The sequence below is a fragment of the Cololabis saira genome, chromosome 6 (genome assembly GCF_033807715.1).
Source record: "Cololabis saira isolate AMF1-May2022 chromosome 6, fColSai1.1, whole genome shotgun sequence".
NCBI classification, from domain to species: Eukaryota; Metazoa; Chordata; class Actinopteri; order Beloniformes; family Belonidae; genus Cololabis; species Cololabis saira.
The window spans coordinates 32,171,216-32,193,160 of NC_084592.1; the positions used below are offsets into that span (position 1 = coordinate 32,171,216).

The 21,945-nt window shown below is 43.8% G+C and overlaps 1 protein-coding gene across 1 annotated transcript in view; it reads right to left on the reverse strand.

Annotated features, from left to right (window-relative positions):
- Positions 1-1,311: 1,311 nt before the first annotated feature.
- pth2ra (parathyroid hormone 2 receptor a) overlaps positions 1,312-21,945 on the reverse strand; it is a 133,873-nt gene continuing 113,239 nt past the window's right edge. Inside the window, exons 11-13 of the mRNA XM_061722934.1 lie at positions 5,634-5,772; positions 2,920-2,961; positions 1,312-1,698 (exon numbers count right to left, since the gene is read on the reverse strand). Of these exons, the coding sequence (XP_061578918.1) occupies positions 1,312-1,698; positions 2,920-2,961; positions 5,634-5,772 (568 nt within the window). The remainder of the gene's footprint in view (positions 1,699-2,919; positions 2,962-5,633; positions 5,773-21,945) is intronic.

Genomic DNA, 21,945 nt, shown 5'->3' on the forward strand with positions numbered 1-21,945 from the left:
GCGTGGAGGGTGGTGACGGCCCCGCCCCCCGACCAATCAGTGGCGCGGATGGTGGTGACGTCAGATATAGTGCCGGTGTCGGTGCTTTTTTTTCCCACCTGCTTTTTTTTCCCGGCTCCCCGTACGTGATGACGTTCCATCTTGTGATTGGCTTTTGACCGTACGTGATGACGTTTCGTCTTGTGATTGGCTTCCGTACGTCTTATGAAAACGGATTGAAAACTGATGATTAATAAATGTAATAAAGCAAATCGATAATTTAAAATGTCTATTAAGATCAAAATATTTAACTGCTTACTGCTATGCAGCAAGCAACAGATTGTTTACCCTATACTGTATATAGTAGGCTATTATTTTTTTTACAGAAGTGTATGTCTCTATATGTTCTCATTGTTGAATCTGTAAATGTCTAAGCAAAATAGTCATAATACATTATATAAATATAATTAAAAAAATGTAACGTCAACTAAGCGCTCACTGATTAATCCGCAATTGCCAAAAAAGACGTTTTGAATGTGAAGACATGGTGAAAAACTACCATCGCGGGGAAAAAATGCACACTTCCGGGGAAAATATTGCAGCCCGATACAATCTGGTACCCACACCGGCTCAGCCCGGTTAGAACCTCGGCAGAATGGTTACAGTAAAAGTATCTGCTTGGCACGGCTCTACCCGCCTTGGCCCGTAGTGGAAAAGCGCAAGACAGGGGCCTGGCGGGTAGAAGCGAGCTGAGTTGATACTAGTGGAAAAGGGCCAAAAGACTATTGTTGTGGGGAATGCCAGACTTGGTACCAACACTAAGTACCAACAGCTACTCTGGTTGGTTCCTGGTGAACCAACCCTTATAGGTAAAATCTTGCCGAACTAATAAGATATTGAATGGTATTACAAATCTGTCCAAGACAATCAAAGGCAAACAAGTTTCAATATGAAATGTGTAACAAGCAGATGAGGTGTAACATGACATTGCAGAGGCTGCTGTCCATGCATCCTTGTGCTAACGCCTCAAACACTTCCAAGCCTGCCATCTATCTTTGTACAAATTTGCCAAACAAATGAAAGAAAATGTAGTTTTTGCTTGTCTTTTTTTACAACATGCAGAGAACAGTAACATTAATCTGCTTTTAACATTCATAGCCTCGTAATAATTGTATTTGAAGGAGTTCATCCTTTCTGTCCTTTTCATATTCATACAGTGAAACCTTTGGCTTTTTTTCCTTCCCTCTTTAGAGTTGAAAACACACAAAACAGTAATGAGTCATCCAGCTTCATCTGCAGAATTTTTCATAAGTCTATTTTGACAGTCCTCTGCTACAGTGTCTCCTCATCAACCTCAGCCATCCGACTTGGATTTAAAACGGGAAAATTTTCCTTCAGCGAGATGTCATCCACTTGTTTGGGGCCACTGTTGTCAGGCTCTTCAGGAATGGACGGATCTGAGTTGGTAATTACGTAGCCTGGGAGAATGGCGTAGGTGTTGACCACGGGAGAACCTGTGGTCCGATGGGCTCGGCTTGAAGCAAGTGTAGTGGAGCGTGTGGAAAGCCCAGCTCCAGCCAGGTGGGAGTGACTGCTGGTGCTGTTGTTGTTTAAACCTACGACCACAGAGCCGTAACGGTAGCGGGCGCAGACAACTGGACCCTCCCACTCAAATGACAGATTCCAGCGTGTCCATGTTTTCTTTATTTCCGTCTGAACCTTTAAGGATGTGAAGAATCAATAATTGTAAAATGATCACATAGCAAATAAACAATATTTAAGATAATCAGTTATGCAATGGTGAATACATACGGAATGTTTCCCCAGGTCATTTATAACCAGTACATACCGTATTTTCCGCACTATAAGGCGCACCTAAAAGCCTTTCATTTTCTCGACTTATAATGCAGTGCGCCTTATATATGATCATTACGGTAATTTCTGTTACTGTAGTCAGGGGCATTGTAGCTACTGTAGTTGGTGTCGCCAAAGTAACGGCGCTAAAAACGTCAGGAATCGTCACAGACGTTCAAGACAACAGCAGTGACGCTGACTCGCATAATGGCGACTTTGACAAGACGGAGCAAAGCTGGTTTTTATTTTGTTAATAAAGTTTGACATACGGTACTTTTCTTCTTGTTTTTTTTTTTGCATTTCCTGTAGGATTTTGTAGCATTACCTGTAGCACAGCTCCATCAGGTAGATACGTAACTCAACCCCAGCCACTATAGTATGGTATTTTACCATATATTTAGTGGGCCTTATAATGCGGTGCGCCTTATATATGGAAACAGTTTTAAAATATGTAATTCGCTGAATGTGCGCCTTATAATGCGGTGCGCCTTATAGTGCGGGAAATACCCATATATGGGGCATTAATGGGAGCATTTAAAAAGGTTTTTTTTTTTTAAGTACCGGTAACTAAAAAAATTACTTTTCATAGTAACTCATTACTTTTTGTTTGAGTTACTAACTGAGTTACTTTTTAATGAAGTAACTAGTAACGGTAACTAGTTAATATTTAGCACAACACTGCTAGCAGTTGTACATCAGTTGGCAATGAAAACATGGGTAACATTTTGCTCCTTTTAATAGAGCAATGGACTTAAGGGATGACATTGGAAAGGGCTTTGTAGTGAGTCTATAAGAGCATAATATCCTGCATTTTGATGAAAAACATTCCGTTTTTAGGTTTTCATAAATTATTTTTGTTGTGGAGACTTTATAAAACCAATAATACAAATTTTGAAATTAGTTATGTCCTGTATAAGCGTCAATTAATCCAAGTTGTATTGGATGATCAAAGCGGTGCTCGATGTGAGTACTGCAGAATAGAAAGGTTCAAGAAGGGGAAAAAGAAAACAAACAACTTTTGAGTTCTGCTGTTGCTATGGTTTGTGACTAATGTGTTTTAAAGAAGAAAAACCACTACTTACTCACCTCTCCATTGCAGTAGCAGTAAATAATTGACACAAAGAAACCCTAAAAAGAAGAGACTGAATTACAACTCAAATCTCAATAGGTTACACTTTATGATCACAGTCTTCTGATATTTATATCTGAGTACAATTCAGAGACAACATAATCAATTAAGTTTTTCCTGAGATTAACGAGGCCTCAGCTAACCAACTACGATCATTTTTTCTGGGCACATATCTGATTAAAAAAGAAAGATGTAAATCGTAATCTTCCAAATTTCTTCTCTTCTCGCCTTCTTCACACCTTTTGTGTTGCTGCTTCACATCACCACAAATTTAAGCTTAGATTAAGCCTCCCTTTAATTAACATAAATCAGTAAGATTCTCTGAAATTAGAGATATACAAATGTATGCGTGTTGGTGTGTCTATGGTTTATGCAACTTGAAATTAAAAACTGCTATAAAAGTTCATTCTGATATCAAATGAGTATATTCTGTATTACCAATATAATAACATTAACAGCTCTCCGATCCCACTAAATTCTCAAGATTATAGTTTGTTTGCGTTTCCCTTTTTTTTTTTTAAATAACAGAACTTGGAGTTCTAGTCTTGTCGAAAAAAGAAAAATTACCTGAAGATGAAATGTAGGAGTGCTTGGCGGCTCCTAAACTCTAGAGCTGATTCATTTTTAAACTACCGTACCATTTTGTTTGTGCCATTTTCTCAGAAAATGGACCTTATGTAAGAAAGCTTTCAATTATCTCTACTCCTTACTTTCTTATTTTTTCTGTCAAGCTTGTAGCGGTCCAAAATTGTATCAAATTTAATTGATCAAGCTCTTTTAATGTTAAAATAAATGTTGCTGGTAATTATTTGACAAAACGAGTTGTGTGTGTGTGTGTGTGTGTGTGTATGTGTAAATCTGAATAATCAGATGAAATGAAAAGCATGAATTTATTTGGATGTGTAAAGTGGTATTAGAAGATCTGGATTTAATAAATATAGCTTTGTGTGCCTATCATCAGCGTCAAAGTAATTTTGAGGTATTACAGTAGCATATGTTGCCCTTAAAGCATCTCTTATCAGAAAAAATAAAAGGCACTAGCAGAAAATGGAGGGATTTTTGTTTTATAATGCAAGCAAAGATATCTAAAAGTTTTGTTTGCGAATCTAAAAGTTTTGCAAGCTTCTGTGCTGGATTGCCTGGGCGGGACCTAAAATGGAAACATGTGAGATTGGTGTTTATTGGTCACTGAATGTTCGACGATAGTCACGTCAATTTGTGATTGTGTTATTAATATAGAATAGAGATGCAACGATTAATCAACTAATCAATGATTAGTATACTATTGAATTAATCAGCAACTATTTCGATAATCGACTAATCGTTTTGGGTCTTTTATTTTTAAGAATAAAAAGTCAAAGTTCTCTGATTGCAGCTCCTTAAATATAAATATTTTCTGGTGTCTTTAGTCTGTGACGCTAAATTTAATATCTTGGGATTGTGGACTGTTGGTTTGTACAAAATAAGACATTTGAGTTTGTCTTCTTGGGCTTTGGGGAACAGTGACCAACATTTTTCCATTTCCTTTTACCATTTTATAGACCAAAAGCCAAACAGATTGTTTATTTTTTAATATTTTTTTGTATCAGTAGCAGCAGTAAGTAAATAAATAAATAAATAAAACAGATCCTCTTGACCTTCCAGGAGACTGCTTTTGGATTTATTCCTCATTTTAAACATGTTTTGTATTTGTGTTTTCAGTAGTGGTAATTGAAACTGACACTTCCCGGCATGTTGACAGTCATCTCAGATTGTGCCTTTGGGAGACACCAGGCTGTCAGATCCCACACGGAGAGGTGCAAGTACTTCCAGGTGTAAACTTTCCATTCAGGCCTTCTGAATTATTTTACTTCTTCATCCAATAACTAAACTATTCAGGAAGGTTGCTACTTGTTGTAAAACAAATAGTTACAGTTAAACGCATTTTCAAGCATTTTATACATAATTTAAGTTATTTTCTAACCTTGAAAATGCAGAATTAAAATGTAAGCATTCTCAAGGATTTCAAGAAACCTAATGAACCCCAATGTCAGGAATGATTACGTGCAACACTTTCACTAGTGAGGTACCTCATTTAAAAAAAAAAAAATGGTACAAAATAAGATTATAATGTATAAACAGTTTTACAGTTGGGTATATAATTAAATATATAAAAAAAACTGTTCTTACTGAATGAGCAAAAAGGCAGTACAAGCCATATATCCTCTTTGTGAAAATTTTTTTTTTTGTTATTTTCAGGTCCGTGCTAAGCAATGACTCATTTTGTTCAATGACTGGAAAAAATAAGGCTATTTTGTCAGTTTTAGTTACGTCTGTCTTCGTTTAAGCTATTCTCTCTTATTTTGCTTGCTCTAATGGATGGTGTCAGCGTCTGAAGACGACTGTGCACCTTTCATGTTTTTCCTGTTCATTGGCTCTGAAAAGGAACCAACTGTGCTCATTTTCAGATCTACGTCTTCTATATTAACTCAGGCTCCAATGAAGTGGTCCACATCTAATGCTGGCCCTTTATTCAGCCCCCAAATTGTCCAAAACAAGTAATTTAAGCACTTGTATCTTTCAGAAACTCTGTCTCTTGAATCGTAGATCAGGAAACAAACTGAATTTTGAAGTATGTGCCTTGATAATGAGTTTTTTTTTAATGTTAGATAATTGAATAGTACAAAAGTACCTGAAATGAGTTGAAGAAAAGCTCACAGTACATGCGTATCTCCCAGCTTGGTCCCTGAAACGTATGAGGCATCCCAACAAAGACGATGTAGTGGATGCCGAACACCAACACTAGTACAAGCGTTGACTTTGCTAGTTTTCTGTGGACACAAATACATAAGAAAAATATATAAATGTAAGGAAATAAAGTGACTATTGCTTTTTCATACAACCCTCAAAAGTATCAAAGTTCAAAAGAACACATTTTAAAAATTGGGATTTTTTTAATCCAGCTCAGCGAATATTGGTACAGAATTTTCCAATTATAACAGCTGTTCTATTCTCTTCACCGTAACCTCTCCAGCAGTCCACTTCTTTTGTTTACACAGCATCGGATCCTGCGGTGTGGTACTGACACACTGGCTGGCAAGGATGAATATTTTAATTAGTCAGCCAACCACACTGTAGGCACAGATGGTCAACAATGCCAAATTACTTGTGTGCTGCAGAACAGCGGTTGAAATATACCGCTCTACTTCGGCTAGGCGCTGCTCTGAACCCATATGCAACAATGATTGTACCAAAGAAAAGAAAATTCAAAATCAGAATGCAGAGTGTTTAATAAAGAATGGGCAACTAAATATTTTTTTTACTGAAGACACATCAAATTCAACTTTACTATTAATGATGAAATGGTCTCTAGGCACTTTCCTATGGAGCTAGAACAGTCTCATAATTCACAAATGCACAGGACAAGTTTTACAAATGCACAGACCGATTTGCAAATACACACACCGTTTCACACGTGCACAGAACAATTCACACGTGCGTAGGACAAGATAGACAAATGTATTTTTGATGCACACACAAATATAACCTGATTTACAAATGTTTTTTTGTCTGTGAGCTGCGCTGGATTTGTGTGTGACTTTTGAGACTCCTCTGACGTGACTAGATCCACAAATAGGTTTTTTTTAACACGGAAGGATCTGCAACCAATCAGATTAAAGGGGCGGATACACCTGCTGTTTCAACTGCGTTAGCACCGTTCGCTTAGAAAAGTGATTAATATTTCAAGTTGGTGGAGTAAAGATAAATAAACAGCAACAGGAGATAAAATATAAATAAACAGGAGGGAGAGGAGATCACTGTTCTGATTTTCTTGTGATCTAAAGAAAACAGCGTGATCAGAGATGGTTTGTCGGGCTGTTCAACCAGAGCCATCAGGAAACTGGAGAGCTCCAAGTCCTGCCGATGCAGCAACTGATGATGAGAAACAGCAGAGATATTTCTGTATTTGAACTACAGATGTCTTTCAGGAGAACGAGCCTGTTGACGGGGGTGAATATTGCTGCAGTCGCGTTCTGGCTTTGGCCGCGAGTGGCGCTGGTCCCGGTCAGACACCAGCTGACCACAGTGACCAGACGCGGAGGTCAGAAACAAGCAGCTGTTATCCTCACATTTATGATGTGACATTGCCACCACACAGAGACAAACGTGTCAAAACAGCGGCGGCAGATCAACACATTCCCGGTGCAGATAGAGTCGTGCTCATGGGAAGATGCAGCCGTGATGATGCTGTTCGGGGTTTAGTCCGATCATCAAACATCTGAGCTGGATACAGAGGTTCTTCGGTTATCAGTCGACTGATACCGACTTTACTCCAGATATTTTGGTAAATTAATCTCCTGACATGTGCGTGCTGCTCCACCTGGCCGCTGCAGCTCGTCCCCGTCAGGTAGCGCAGCCAGCTCTGTGCTGTCTGTCTGGTTCTGAGCTCAATCAGCGGGACAGTAATACGTAGTCAAACCAAACGGAGCAAATATATAAAAATCTCCGCTGTTTCTCATCATCAGTTGCTGCATCGGCTCAGGAGGGGCAGACGGCTGCCTTACGTCCAGTTCCTGCAGCTTTTGGGCAAATTAACAGCCGCCTCGGCTGTTGTGCCTTTGGGCCTGCTGACGCTACGCCCCCTGCAGATGTGGCTGAACAGCCTTCGCCTGGATGCCGAAAGGCACAGGCACAGGCTGATCAGGGTGTCGCCGGTGTGTGTCCATGCCCTGGCACCCTGGAAAGACAGGGCATTCCTGCTGGGGGCTGTGCCCTTGGGCACCATCCCCTCCTTCCGGGAGACTGTCACCGCAGATGCCTCCCTCTCGGGGTGGGGTGCTGTTTGGCGCGGCAGGCCTGCCCAAGGGCAGTGGTCTGCGCGGGACCGCACACGCCACATCAATGTGCTGGAGCTCCGTGCTGTACACCGAGCACTCGAGCACTTTTTACCTCACCTATGGGGGAGGCACGTACTGGTTCGGTCGGACAATATGTCCACTGTCTCCCAGATCAACCACCAGGGGGGCACCGGGTCTGCACAGCTGCTGCGGGTGTCCCGGGGCCTTCTGACGTGGGCCGCTCCTCGCCTCCTCGCCTCCTCAGCCTGCGGGCGATGTACCTGCCAGGGGACAGGAATCAGGTGGCAGACTTCCTGTCCCGACACAAGCCTCCCCCGGGAGAGTGGCGGCTTCATCCGGAGGTAGTGGGGATGATTTGGGTCCTCTTTGGCAGAGCGGTGGTGGACCTCTTCGCCTCGGGCGTCTCAGCTCACTGCCCCCTCTGGTTCTCCTGGACAGAGGAGACCAGTCCTCTGGGTCAGGATGCCCTAGGGCACGAGTGGCCCGACGGGCTCCTGTACGCGTTCCCCCCACTACCTTTAATCCTGCCGACGTTGCAGAGGGTCCTCCAGAGAGGTCACAGGCTCCTCTTGGTGGCCCCCTTCTGGCCGGGGAGACCGTGGTTCCCAGTACTCCGGAGGCTCTGCTGCGGCACGCCATGGCGCCTACCCGACCGGAGGGACCTTCTGTCCCAGCTGGGGGGTCGGATTTGGCATCCCGACCCCCGTCGCCTTCAACTCTGGGTCTGGCCACTGCAGGGCCCGACCCGTTAGTATCAAGCTGTACTGAGCCCGTCAGGGCTACCATCTTGAACGCCCGTGCGCCCTCCACCCGCCTCCAGCAAGTGGAGGAGATTCTCTGCCTGGTGTGCGGACAGGGCAGAGGACCCTATGCTTTGCCCTGTGGCCACGATCCTGGAGTTCCTTCAGTCCCTCCTGGATGGTGGCCGTGCTCAGTCCACCTTAAGGGTGTACGTGGCGGCCATTTCATCACGACATGCCCTGGTCGAGAATGCCACCGTGGGGTGCCACCGGCTGGTTTCTCTCTTTCTTAGGGGGGCTCTGAGGCTGCGCCCCCCCGACGACCCCAAGGGCCCCGGTGTGGGACCTGTCCATGGTGCTAGGTGCCCTCTCTTTGCCACCTTTTGAGCCCTTGGCCCAGGTGGACCTGAAGTGGCTTTCTATGAAGACGGCTTTTCTCCTCGCTATGACGTCGGCAAAGCGAGTCAGTGAGTTACATGCCCTGTCAGTCAGCGGGTACTGCCTGAGGTGGAACCCGGATGGCTCAGGGATTACGTTGTGGCCGAACGTGGCGTTCCTGCCCAAGGTCCTGCCGTGCGATCATGCTAATCGGCCTATCCAGCTTGCCCGGTTCGACCCCGAGCCTGCGGAGGGTGGGCCAAGCCCTTTGTGCCCCGTATGGGCCCTTGCTGCTTATGTTGCTGCCACCGCGCCTGTGCGACGGTCGGAGCAGCTTTTTATTTGTCATGGTGGCCCTAACAGGGGGCGTGCTATTTCTAGACAACGCCTGTCCCACTGGGTGGTGGACACCATCGAGCACGCCTACAGGGCCAGTGGCCGCCCCTTGCCAATGGGGGTGAGGTGCCACTCGACCAGAAGCGTCTCAGCTTCTTTGGCTGCCCTGAAGGGGGTGCCTCTGGAGGACATCTGCACAGCGGCTTCGTGGACGTCGCCGGACACATTCTCCAGATTTTACCGGATCAATGTCGCCACTCCCCAACCATTGGGCGTGGTTCTACTCCCGGGTCCTTCTGCCCCTGGTCAGTGAGGTAAGTGACCGGGATTCTATGTGACATTGTTGGTATTCGTCATCCAGTGCTTACAGCACCGCCTGGCGGTCAGTAGGGACGAAATAGAACGAAAGTTACGCCTGTAACTACGGTTCTATGAGTCCCGGATGACCGCCAGGCCTGCCGGTCACTCCGAATCCTCGTGCTCTCGCAAGAAGATTCTAGGAGTCGATCCCATGCTTGACGCTGGAAGTTATACCCCTTCCGGGGGTCATGCAGGGGACACGGGTGACGTGACATTGTTGGTATTGTACTCGACATGCGCATGCGCGAGGGGAGATATCCAGTGCTTGCACCACCGCCTGGCGGTCATCCGGGACTCATAGAACCGTAGTTACAGGCGTAACTTTCGGTTGTAATGGTCAAAATGTAATTATCCGGGGAGTCAGAAACTGCTCACATCAGCTGAACACTCACTGGGCAGCATTACCAACTACTTCCTAGGAACAGTTTGTGCAGTTCCCTCAAGTATGCAGAATTCAAAACTGACTGAAAATATATTATGCTTTAAACATATTAATCAATTTCAAAATGTTTTCTGTCATTAGTGTGCTGTCTGTTTTTAGTAGAATTCCATCATTTCTGTGACCTCCCTCAAAGATTTCAAATCCTTTCTTAATGATAGAACATTTGGGTTTTGGCATCCAGTGTCCAGTTTAATCAGTACTTGCCTATTAGACATATGTATAGGCATTGGTGGTGAATTAATTCCTTCCAGCCTCAGAATCAGACCCTATGGGTAAAAGCTGTTGAGGAGGAGGGATTGTGGGAGCAGCAGTAAGCTAAGCTTGGCAGGTGAAGGAAGGGGTGAGGGTGGGAAGACCAGGAACATTAGTTTCTAGTCAATGTCATGATATGCATTTGGTTTTTGTGAGGTAGGAGTTTATTTACTGGAATTTTGCCCACACTTCTTAGATGACTTGTCAAATGCCCTGTTATAAAATCCACAGGCTTCAAGTGATTTCTTGAGGTGTTTGCTTCTCCTCTTTTTCACCAGTCACAGCGGAAATAGTGTCAACCTGACTGATGACAGATGATTTGTGTTCTATTGAGGGCTATGACGCAGAAAGTAGATATTAGTCTGTTTGTGTTCAGCACTTTGGTCAACTCTGTTGTTTTTGTGCTTTATAAATAACGTACAGTTTGTGAAGGTGTCTGGGTATGCCTAACTGTTGAGATTTTCGTCCAGTTTATAATTTTCATACAGAGAAGACGCATGACTTGAAAGAAAAAAGAAAATAAGCCATCTGCATTGAACAGGGAGAAAAGAAAACATTAAAGGGGACCTATTATAAAAAACTAGTTTTTTCTTGCTTTAACATACTGTATATAAAGTGGTCTCCCCTCAGCCTGCCAACTCACAGAAGGAGGAAAGCAACCAAATTCTGCAGTGTCTGTTAGGGGTGTAACGATACACTAATCTAACGATACTGTACACGATATTGAGGTCACGATAACGATACGATATTATAGCAGTATTTTTTTAACAACCTCGAATGAGGAACATATGACTGGAAAAAATTGTCTTTTATTTGAAAGACAAAATATAAAACAATACTGTGCATTCGCCCTATTGTTACAGTTTGTAATTCTTTATAACTGTTAAAGTTTTAAAGAGAAAGCCAGGCCAACCATTTTCCACAAACTGAACTAAAAGTAAATGTCAGGTTTGCATTATGCATCTTCAGTTTCATACAAGTAAAAATATTTTTCCACAAACTGAATAGTTTCTCTCATGTATGATTTTACTTTTTTCTTTTCTAGAAATTTAACAACTAAAATTAAATAAATAAATAAAAGTAAATAAATACATACAATTTTACATCATAAAAAAGATTGATTCATGCTCACCTTATAAGTGTAAGAGGATATTTATTTTTGTTAATGTTATTTTGGTAATTCAGGGTTCATTATTTTATAAATATATTCTTTATATTCTGATGTAAATCAGGGACTATAAGATTCTGCGCCCGTCGTACGTTCTAATTTATTTAGCAAAAACAATCAAAAGATTGTTTTTAAGACATTCAAGGCCTGTTTAAAATAGGTATTAGATGCCATAATATGTCCCCTTTAAATAAAACATATGTCCTCAGGATTCACGTATCTAATATGAAGTCATGACTCTCTTGTCCTCCCCATGTGGGTTTGCAAACATTCACAGTTAATTCACTTGACAAAAACATCTCACATCTTGACCAGGAAAGGTCATTATGACCCATTAGTGAAACAGGTTGGTCATAGATTCTCATGTGACTCTTATAACTTACAAAAATGACTGGCTCAACAACAACCTCATAACCACTCTTGAAACATATGACTAAGTTAGATCAATCAATTATTTTTGGTTTCCTGCTGCCCCTCTCTGCTTCCATTTCAGAGCACATAATATAATCTTCTCTGAAAAGTTGTTACCTCATCTAAATAAAATGTCCCCGTCTCCAGCATTAAAATGTGTACTCCTCTTGGATGATACATTGAAATTATAATGTTTTTATCTGATACACTGACGTCAGCACCAGTAAGGAAGAAAACTACAGATAATTGCAGATGTCAAAATGCATCTGCATCTGCGTGTGTCGTGTGGGCTTATTTTCATCATCTTAATCTTTTCCAGCATTAACCTTGTTGGAGCAAGTTGTCCTCAGAGACATGAAATCTCATTACGGCCATAACTCTGGTGTAACACAGGGCTGAATTATGACTTACAATGGATAAGGTCATCCCGCAGTTTTTTGTTTCGTGTAGTGCTTGGAGACGCTGTGGACAGTTCACTGGCACCTCTCAAGTAGCCACTAGCAGCTGTGCTCACTCGTTGTTGTTCATTGTTATGCTCCACTACATTTTCATCAAAACTACTGAAAATATTCTCCTCCTTCACTGCAGTTTCCTTGATAATAGTTGCAGTTTGAAGCCACATTTTCAGTTATCATGAGCCATTCTTTACAGCTATCCTTGATAAGTAAGCCCAAGCATGCTGAATTCAAAACTGACTGAAAGGATATTATGCTTTAAACATATTAACCAATTTCAAAATGTATTCTGTCATTAGTGTTTTTTCTGTTTCTGTTTTTAGTAGAATTCCATCATTTTGGTGACCTCCCTCAACTTCATTCTGACCAACTATGGTCAAACTCCACTCACCAAAACCTTCAGTGGAGCCTAAATCAGGTGCATGAAGCACATTTTTCGAATGTATGTACTGCGGGTCACTGTAATCAAGATAGTTGCTTGGTTAGAGGTAACGTGAGAACTGAGTAATAGGTGATCGTGTGGGTTGTGATTACATTGTCTACAACAAATGAAAGGATATGAACTTTTATATGGAGAGGTATTCATATGATGTGGACACATATTTGGTTAGTTCCCTTTGAGAAACCAATACAAGTTTCACCAACACAAATGATTTCCTAAGCATCCAATCATCATTTAAATATAAAGTCAGTGATAAGGGTTAAAGTCTGGCAATATACATGGGTATCTTCTATGTATAAGTGAGAGGATGTAAATATTTCTGAAAGGGTAACTATCGTGCAAATTTACTGTAAATGTGGTATTTAGTACATGGTGTATGTACTGTGAAAAAATAATCTTTAAAAAGAAGTTTAATCATCTTAGAAAGTCTGCCCTGACATAGAGATGTAAGAAGGCCGCATACTTCAATCTTCAGTTGTTCCAAGAGTCTTCAAAAGCTGTCCATGCAGACTTTTAACTTACTCTGCATGTCGTACATGATGCACATCTAAAGAAATGTGGCTTTGCTGAAGATTAAGCACCACGAGCATGAAGTGTAAAATGTGCATTATTCATGCTCTAATTCATTTCAGCGAGACACTGACTTTAAGATGTCAGTGTTTTTAGTGAGTTGAGTGCAATCTGTGTGCAAAGAAATGTTGGAATTGTGCTCAATTTAGAGGACAAAGCAATAATTATGAACTTTTGTAAGAAACCAGCTGACAAGCTATTTAGACATCTGTCTTGTGGTTTTTGATACGTTTTAAAGTTCTTAAATTTGTGCACAATCCATTATGAAATATCTCATAATAATGCAAAGATATAAAGAGCTGAAGTAATAACCAGAAAATGTTCTTACAGTACTTTATAATAATGCCAGAAACAAATCCGAAACCCTTCACTAAGCTTCATAAGTATTACTTAAAGCAGCACAATGTAACTTTCAGCTTTTGTTGAGTTTGGCGACTCCTTTGGACAAAAGCGGTAGTGCTTTACCAGAAAGAACACTACATTTCCCATGAGCACCAGCGCGTTACTGCCGGAAAGATCCTGTCCCCGCCGCGTGTTTTGATAAGAGAAGTTGGGACAGACTTTCAAAACTACTTTTCTATTTTCAGCGGTCGTTTGCAGGATGGATAGCGAAGAGGTAATGTATCTATTTTTGGCTAAACAATATAATACAATATAAAAAGAAGTCACCCCCGCCCCCCTGTGCTGTTTCAGTGAGGTAATGTGCCCCGAACTACAAAAGTTTTTTAGAGGGACTTCGTCATAAATTAGTAGTCCAACATACTTAATGACAAAATAAAAAAATACTTTATAACCTGTGAATAACTGAATGCCCATTCCTTATATTTTGCAGATCAGCCCTGCACAATTTTACAGTTCTCAGGAAAAATACTAGAACCCAAGACGAATGTGAAAACATTCTAATTTTGATTCTTATTGAACATCGAACTCTACATTTACATTTGTATCATAAAAATTCTGTCTCTCTTGTCGGACATCCCTCCTCGTCTTTCATCTCACGCCAGCGAGTGAACGCCGGGCCAATGTTTATTCTCGTCCGGGCATTGTTTTATTTTTTTTTGTCTGGGCATTTAGCTTGTTACTCTCTTTTTTTTCGCCTTCTTCGTTAAAACTTTTATTTTCTTCGGATTTTTCGCTGCTTCGGCCATGAAGGACAGGGACTTGAAGGACTACAGACTAGTGGTGCTGACCTCAGTGCTTTGCAAGTGCATGGAAAGAGTAGTGGGTGACCAGCTGTCCGACATGTTGGCCGACAAACTGGACCCCCTCCAGTTTGCGTACAGAGCAAGACGTGGTGTAGAGGATGCAAGTCTCACACTTTTAGACACCGTCACAAAGCACATGGACTCTACACACCCACACACCAGGATTTTATTCATGGACTTCCCCTCTGCTTTTAACACTGTACACACCAGCACCCTGCTGCACCGCCTGTCAGATCTTCAGGTGCACCCAACACTGCTTTTATGGATTTATAACTTTTTACAGGACAGACCACAAGAAGTGCTTGTGAATGGTTTTAAATCGCGCAAACTGGTTTTAAACACAGGGCTTCCTCAGGGTTGTGTTTTATCTCCCAATCTCTTCTCTGCATATACCAACACCATCTCTTGTAGCAGAGAAGGAATGACACTTTTTAAATATGCAGACGACATGGCATTGGTGGCCCACATGACTGGTTCTGATGCCCTGACTCAGTACCAGCAGGCAGTCAGCGACCTGGGCCAAACCTTCACTGAGAACTCACTCCAGCTGAACAGTGCCAAAACAAAGGAGCTGTGCTGTGGAGGCAGAAGCAAGGCAGCAATAACGCCATCTCTTTTCCAGCCGCTCAGCATCCAGGGGCAGCTGGTAAAGCAGGTCCAGTCCTTTAAATACCTGGGGACTGAGATCGACACCTGCCTGTCCTTCACACAGCATACAGACTGTATTTACAAGAAGGCACAACAGCGTCTCCACCTGCTGAGGAATCTAAGGACATTCAATATCAGCAAAGACATTTTAATTCTGGTTTACCGTTCACTCATTGAATCCATTCTTACATTCAACATCTCATCCTGGTACAACTTGCTCACCAACAAACACAAAACCAGACTCTCACGAATAATAAACCAGGCCAGCAAAATATGCAGATCACAACAAACCCCCCTGTCTGATCTCTACAAGCGCTCTGTGGTCAGGAAGGCCACTCTGATCACAGAAGACCCCTCTCATCCCCTTCACCACTCATTTCAACTACTGCCGTCAGGCAGAAGATATAAAATTCCACTGGCCCGGAAAAACATTTACAAAAAGTCATTCATTCCATCTGCCACAATCATTCTGAACACTATCAAATAGATTGTTGCACTTTTAACAGGCACTGTCATGTCTGTTCTAAATTATTTACTGTTTTTTAACGTATTTATTCTTTTTATATTGTAACGTGTCCTTATGGGAATGTGTGAATGTGGTTGTGAGCCCTGTCAAAGAGGAATTTCTGTCACCATTGGGACAGACAATAAAGTATTCTATTCTGTTGTGCGTCGCCCATGTGAAATCTGGATTTATAAATGTATGAATATTTTGTGATTTTGAGGACCTGTAAAACCAGACTTTGCCCCTTCTTCCTGAAGTCCTGCGACCCCCTGCTGCTAACTCCTGGTTATCTCGGCCTGGGTCGAGATAGTCCGTTTACGACCCCACTGCATGGCCGGAGATCAAAACAAGGACCCAGCAGGGTTTCTGCCAGGGAAAACAGACTTCCTTGGGGTTTTATGACACCTAAGCAGGGGTCGGGAAGCAGCGGAGCCCTAAAACCAGGCCTCTTTGGACAGACACAAAACCTACCAGCAACCCCCCCAGCCTGGAACTGGCTTTAATGTGCCTCATAAAATGGCGACCGTGCCATGAACCACAATCCCAGCATGCCTTGCGGGATGGGGCGGCGCCTGAAAGCGCGCGCATCCAATCGCAATGAGGCACCGATGACGTCACTGCAGCGCGCGTAGGATCAAAACCCCTGCCGCTGCTTCTTTTTCGTTCTCTTCCGATCAACCTCTCTTCCTGAGCAGCAGGACCAAAGGATCCCATCTCCCTTCTCTCCCCCCGGCTGGGGGGAGGCGGAAGGCCCGTAACGGACCGGGCCTGCGGAGCTCCGGCTTCCACTAACTCTGTCCACTCTTCTCAACTTCATCTCATCGGCGCTGGATCTTTGGCCAGGCCAAAGCATCCCATCTCCTCTCTCTCCCCCCGGGCTGGGGGGAGGCAGGAGGCCCGCACCGGACCGGGCCCTGCGGGGCGCGGCCGTTGAAGCCGCGGTCCCCCGGGAGGCTCCGATTTCTCACTAAACTCTGTTCCTCTTTAAGTTCACAGATCCAAGCTTCCGACGCCCACGCGCTCCTGGCAACCAGATTGGGACACGATTGAGTTCTCTGACTGAACCCCCCTCCCCGCTCCGAGCCCCTGTCTGCGAACCGGCGCAGGGATCGGGGACGGACGGCCGGCGTCTCGCCCGGCGTGAGCTCTCCCGGGGCCCGGACGGCCGCGCGTCGGCGACCGGCGCAGAGAGGGAAGCACGGCAGGAGAAGACCGGTCCCCCCGCCGCGCCTAGGAATGCGTGTGAGCCTCCGTTTGGTCCGGAACCACGGCCCGGCACGAGGCGGCCCCGCCGCTGTCTAATCCGTTTCAGGGGAAGGGACGGGACGCGATAGCCTGACTGCGAAACCCCAGCAGGACCGCGGGCCCAGTCACAGAACCCGCAGGCACCCGATTCCGGATCCCAGAGGAGACGTGAGCCCGCGTAGCAGTGATCAGTAGGATTTAAGAGTGTTCAGAACTGTGTGTGAGATTGTGAGACCTGGGTTATCAGTAACTTAAGAGTATTACAGAGCCAAATCTGTGTTCAGAGCTGAGATTACATCAGCATCATTATCAGAACGGTTTTCATTAATTTGTAGTCACTACTTTCTGCTAGTCATTCATGTTTGATTATTTGGTAGTCGTTGTTTTCTGCCGTAGGCACGTTTTAAATGCTGCGTTCGCCATCCGGTCCGATTGCACGTGGCCCAGAGGGCGCGTCCATCTTTAAAAGACCACAGGAGCCCCTTTGAACTGTAGATGTTCTGTATCTTTGTTATTATTGCTTGATTTCTTCTTTTTTTTCATTCCATGCATTTAACGTTTATGTTTCATTTTATTGATTGTTGTTTTTCTAGTTAATTAATTGTTTTATGATACTTAAGCCATTTCTGCCATCAGATTTATTTGGGTGTTGCGTTTATCATCTTTTGACACCCGTATGTAAATAAATTCTGATTGATTTCTTTATGAGTGGTTGTGTTATTTCATGCAAGATTTGGTCACAAATTGATTTGTTTAAGCAGAGCCTAGTGTTCGGACATCACGCCTTCACTGTTATTCTGTAAGATTTGCTGTTCTGCAGGATAATTCAAATCATAATGAGACTGATTTTCTGCTGTTAGTTATCGAATCCCACCGGAAGTAAGGCCCCGGCGGTGGTGCCCCTACGAGAATTATCATTTTTGATAATACAATTTGATAAATAGTCAACTTTATTAATTATTAATAATTCTTTAATAGAATTATCATTAGCCTTGATAACTGGACAGCCAAGCTACCTTGAGTTGCACAACATAAATGGTCCGCCCGTGTGAGGCTCTCGATAGAAACATAAATGGCGCCCCAGCGTGAGGCTCTCTCGAAGCGATATTTGTGACCAGTTTGTATGAAATAACAGAACATTAATTTTGATCGGGAAAGAAAATATTTTTATTTTTCTTCCCCCCTCATTATCTGATTCCTACGATTTTAAAACATCCCTGTTCTAATGGCAACCTCGCCTCACTAAGGGTTGGTTGCTTTGTTAAGTTCTTTAATTTTATTAATTTGAACTTTTATTTTTCATCACACGATTATTAATCTTGTGATTGATTTCCTCTGCAACCTTACTTCACTGAAGGTAATGCTACTGCTTCACTGAAGGTAATGGTTGGGTTTGCTTTAAGTTCTGTTAATTTTATTAACCTGAACTTTTTCTACCACTCAATTTTTGTGAATCTGTTTGAGTAATTTCCTTTTGCAACCAGGTTCCATGGAAACTAATGGTTGGCGCGCTGTAAGTTCCTGATTTTATTAACCTGAACTTTTATTGATGGATCACTATTTTATTAATCTCTGATTAATCCCCTTTTGCAACCATACTTAACTGAAGGTAATGGTTGACTTAATTTCTTTAATTCTATTAATTGAACTGTTGCTGATTACCCCATGTGAGTTATTAATCTTCTCAGATTAATCTCTACTGTGTTTTAAGTTGAATCTTTAATTTAAAGTTATTTAAAGATTCCTCCCTTTTTATTCACTTTATTAATTCCTTTCAGTTGGTTCTTGCTTCTAAGGTTATAACCAATACCCCAGTCTCTCAGGGTTTGTTATCGGTTTAATTTCTTCTAATCTGGGTGATAACGTGAGCTGACTTCGTTAATAAGTGTAATCTCTTGCCAGAATCCCAAGCGAAGCGCTGGGGCCTGGACCGTGAGCTGAGGTGTGGTTATTAATGGCAGAGAGCTCATCGCAGTGGACGGAGAACCAGCAGAGGTGGACATGCAGGCTGATAGAGATCGACCGACAGGCAAGTCTGTTCTTAGGCTGGACCCAAAAGTGGTGAGCCCGGTCATCTCATCCCCTGAGCCCCCTGGTCAGACGCCACCCTGAGTAAGCCAAAAATTAATTACCCGAAAGGAGCTGCGGCCCTTCCCAGTTTTCACTGTTACTGACGCTGAAGAAGCAGCTCAGCGTTTTCTTAAAGTAAACCAGAGGAGAACAGATCACGATTAACAACCAAGGCGCAGACGCCGTACCTCAGAGCGAGGGGGGTCCCACGTTTGACCTTTTTAGCAAAAGGACACTGAACAGCTGCATTACCTTGTATGCAGCGGCCCCCTCACAATTTTTCTGACCCAGAAGTGGAAGCCCGCTCCACACCTGAAAGGGGGGTAGGATACTTTGGGGCGTTAAAAAAGAAATACTTAACGCCTACACACAATTTCCAGGCTTCCATAGCCGACATAAGTTAATTTGTGTGTTTTTGCAATTAATCAAAGAGTGGTTAAATTGTTGGTTTTTGATTTTAGGTACAGTGTACATACTGAAACCTAACTAACCCCTCCTTTTATCTTTCATCTACCGCACTTTAAGAGTGATATCACTGTGTTAGGTAAATGAATGATGTTATTGCTTTGAATATGTTTTTCTTTTCATATTTTTGTGCATTGCTCGCCTAGTGGACTAACCAGGCTAGCCTCACACCCCCAACCAGAGTTTATGACCACATGGACTGTTGCACCGTTGTTAGATTCGACAACCAGACCCTGCATTCCGGCGGTCGATTCTAAGGGGGGATGTTGTGCGTCGCCCATGTGAAATCTGGATTTATAAATGTATGAATATTTTGTGATTTTGAGGACCTGTAAAACCAGACTTTGCCCCTTCTTCCTGAAGTCCTGCGACCCCCTGCTGCTAACTCCTGGTTATCTCGGCCTGGGTCGAGATAGTCCGTTTACGACCCCACTGCATGGCCGGAGATCAAAACAAGGACCCAGCAGGGTTTCTGCCAGGGAAAACAGACTTCCTTGGGGTTTTATGACACCTAAGCAGGGGTCGGGAAGCAGCGGAGCCCTAAAACCAGGCCTCTTTGGACAGACACAAAACCTACCAGCAACCCCCCCAGCCTGGAACTGGCTTTAATGTGCCTCATAAAATGGCGACCGTGCCATGAACCACAATCCCAGCATGCCTTGCGGGATGGGGCGGCGCCTGAAAGCGCGCGCATCCAATCGCAATGAGGCACCGATGACGTCACTGCAGCGCGCGTAGGATCAAAACCCCTGCCGCTGCTTCTTTTTCGTTCTCTTCCGATCAACCTCTCTTCCTGAGCAGCAGGACCAAAGGATCCCATCTCCCTTCTCTCCCCCCGGCTGGGGGGAGGCGGAAGGCCCGTAACGGACCGGGCCTGCGGAGCTCCGGCTTCCACTAACTCTGTCCACTCTTCTCAACTTCATCTCATCGGCGCTGGATCTTTGGCCAGGCCAAAGCATCCCATCTCCTCTCTCTCCCCCCGGGCTGGGGGGAGGCAGGAGGCCCGCACCGGACCGGGCCCTGCGGGGCGCGGCCGTTGAAGCCGCGGTCCCCCGGGAGGCTCCGATTTCTCACTAAACTCTGTTCCTCTTTAAGTTCACAGATCCAAGCTTCCGACGCCCACGCGCTCCCGGCAACCAGATTGGGACACGATTGAGTTCTCTGACTGAACCCCCCTCCCCGCTCCGAGCCCCTGTCTGCGAACCGGCGCAGGGATCGGGGACGGACGGCCGGCGTCTCGCCCGGCGTGAGCTCTCCCGGGGCCCGGACGGCCGCGCGTCGGCGACCGGCGCAGAGAGGGAAGCACGGCAGGAGAAGACCGGTCCCCCCGCCGCGCCTAGGAATGCGTGTGAGCCTCCGTTTGGTCCGGAACCACGGCCCGGCACGAGGCGGCCCCGCCGCTGTCTAATCCGTTTCAGGGGAAGGGACGGGACGCGATAGCCTGACTGCGAAACCCCAGCAGGACCGCGGGCCCAGTCACAGAACCCGCAGGCACCCGATTCCGGATCCCAGAGGAGACGTGAGCCCGCGTAGCAGTGATCAGTAGGATTTAAGAGTGTTCAGAACTGTGTGTGAGATTGTGAGACCTGGGTTATCAGTAACTTAAGAGTATTACAGAGCCAAATCTGTGTTCAGAGCTGAGATTACATCAGCATCATTATCAGAACGGTTTTCATTAATTTGTAGTCACTACTTTCTGCTAGTCATTCATGTTTGATTATTTGGTAGTCGTTGTTTTCTGCCGTAGGCACGTTTTAAATGCTGCGTTCGCCATCCGGTCCGATTGCACGTGGCCCAGAGGGCGCGTCCATCTTTAAAAGACCACAGGAGCCCCGTTGAACTGTAGATGTTCTGTATCTTTGTTATTATTGCTTGATTTCTTCTTTTTTTTCATTCCATGCATTTAACGTTTATGTTTCATTTTATTGATTGTTGTTTTTCTAGTTAATTAATTGTTTTATGATACTTAAGCCATTTCTGCCATCAGATTTATTTGGGTGTTGCGTTTATCATCTTTTGACACCCGTATGTAAATAAATTCTGATTGATTTCTTTATGAGTGGTTGTGTTATTTCATGCAAGATTTGGTCACAAATTGATTTGTTTAAGCAGAGCCTAGTGTTCGGACATCACGCCTTCACTGTTATTCTGTAAGATTTGCTGTTCTGCAGGATAATTCAAATCATAATGAGACTGATTTTCTGCTGTTAGTTATCGAATCCCACCGGAAGTAAGGCCCCGGCGGTGGTGCCCCTACGAGAATTATCATTTTTGATAATACAATTTGATAAATAGTCAACTTTATTAATTATTAATAATTCTTTAATAGAATTATCATTAGCCTTGATAACTGGACAGCCAAGCTACCTTGAGTTGCACAACAATTCTATTCTAAAAATTGTAGTTTTTTAGTGTGGAAGGGTTCCTACCATGCTCCTCAAAGTTACATAGTG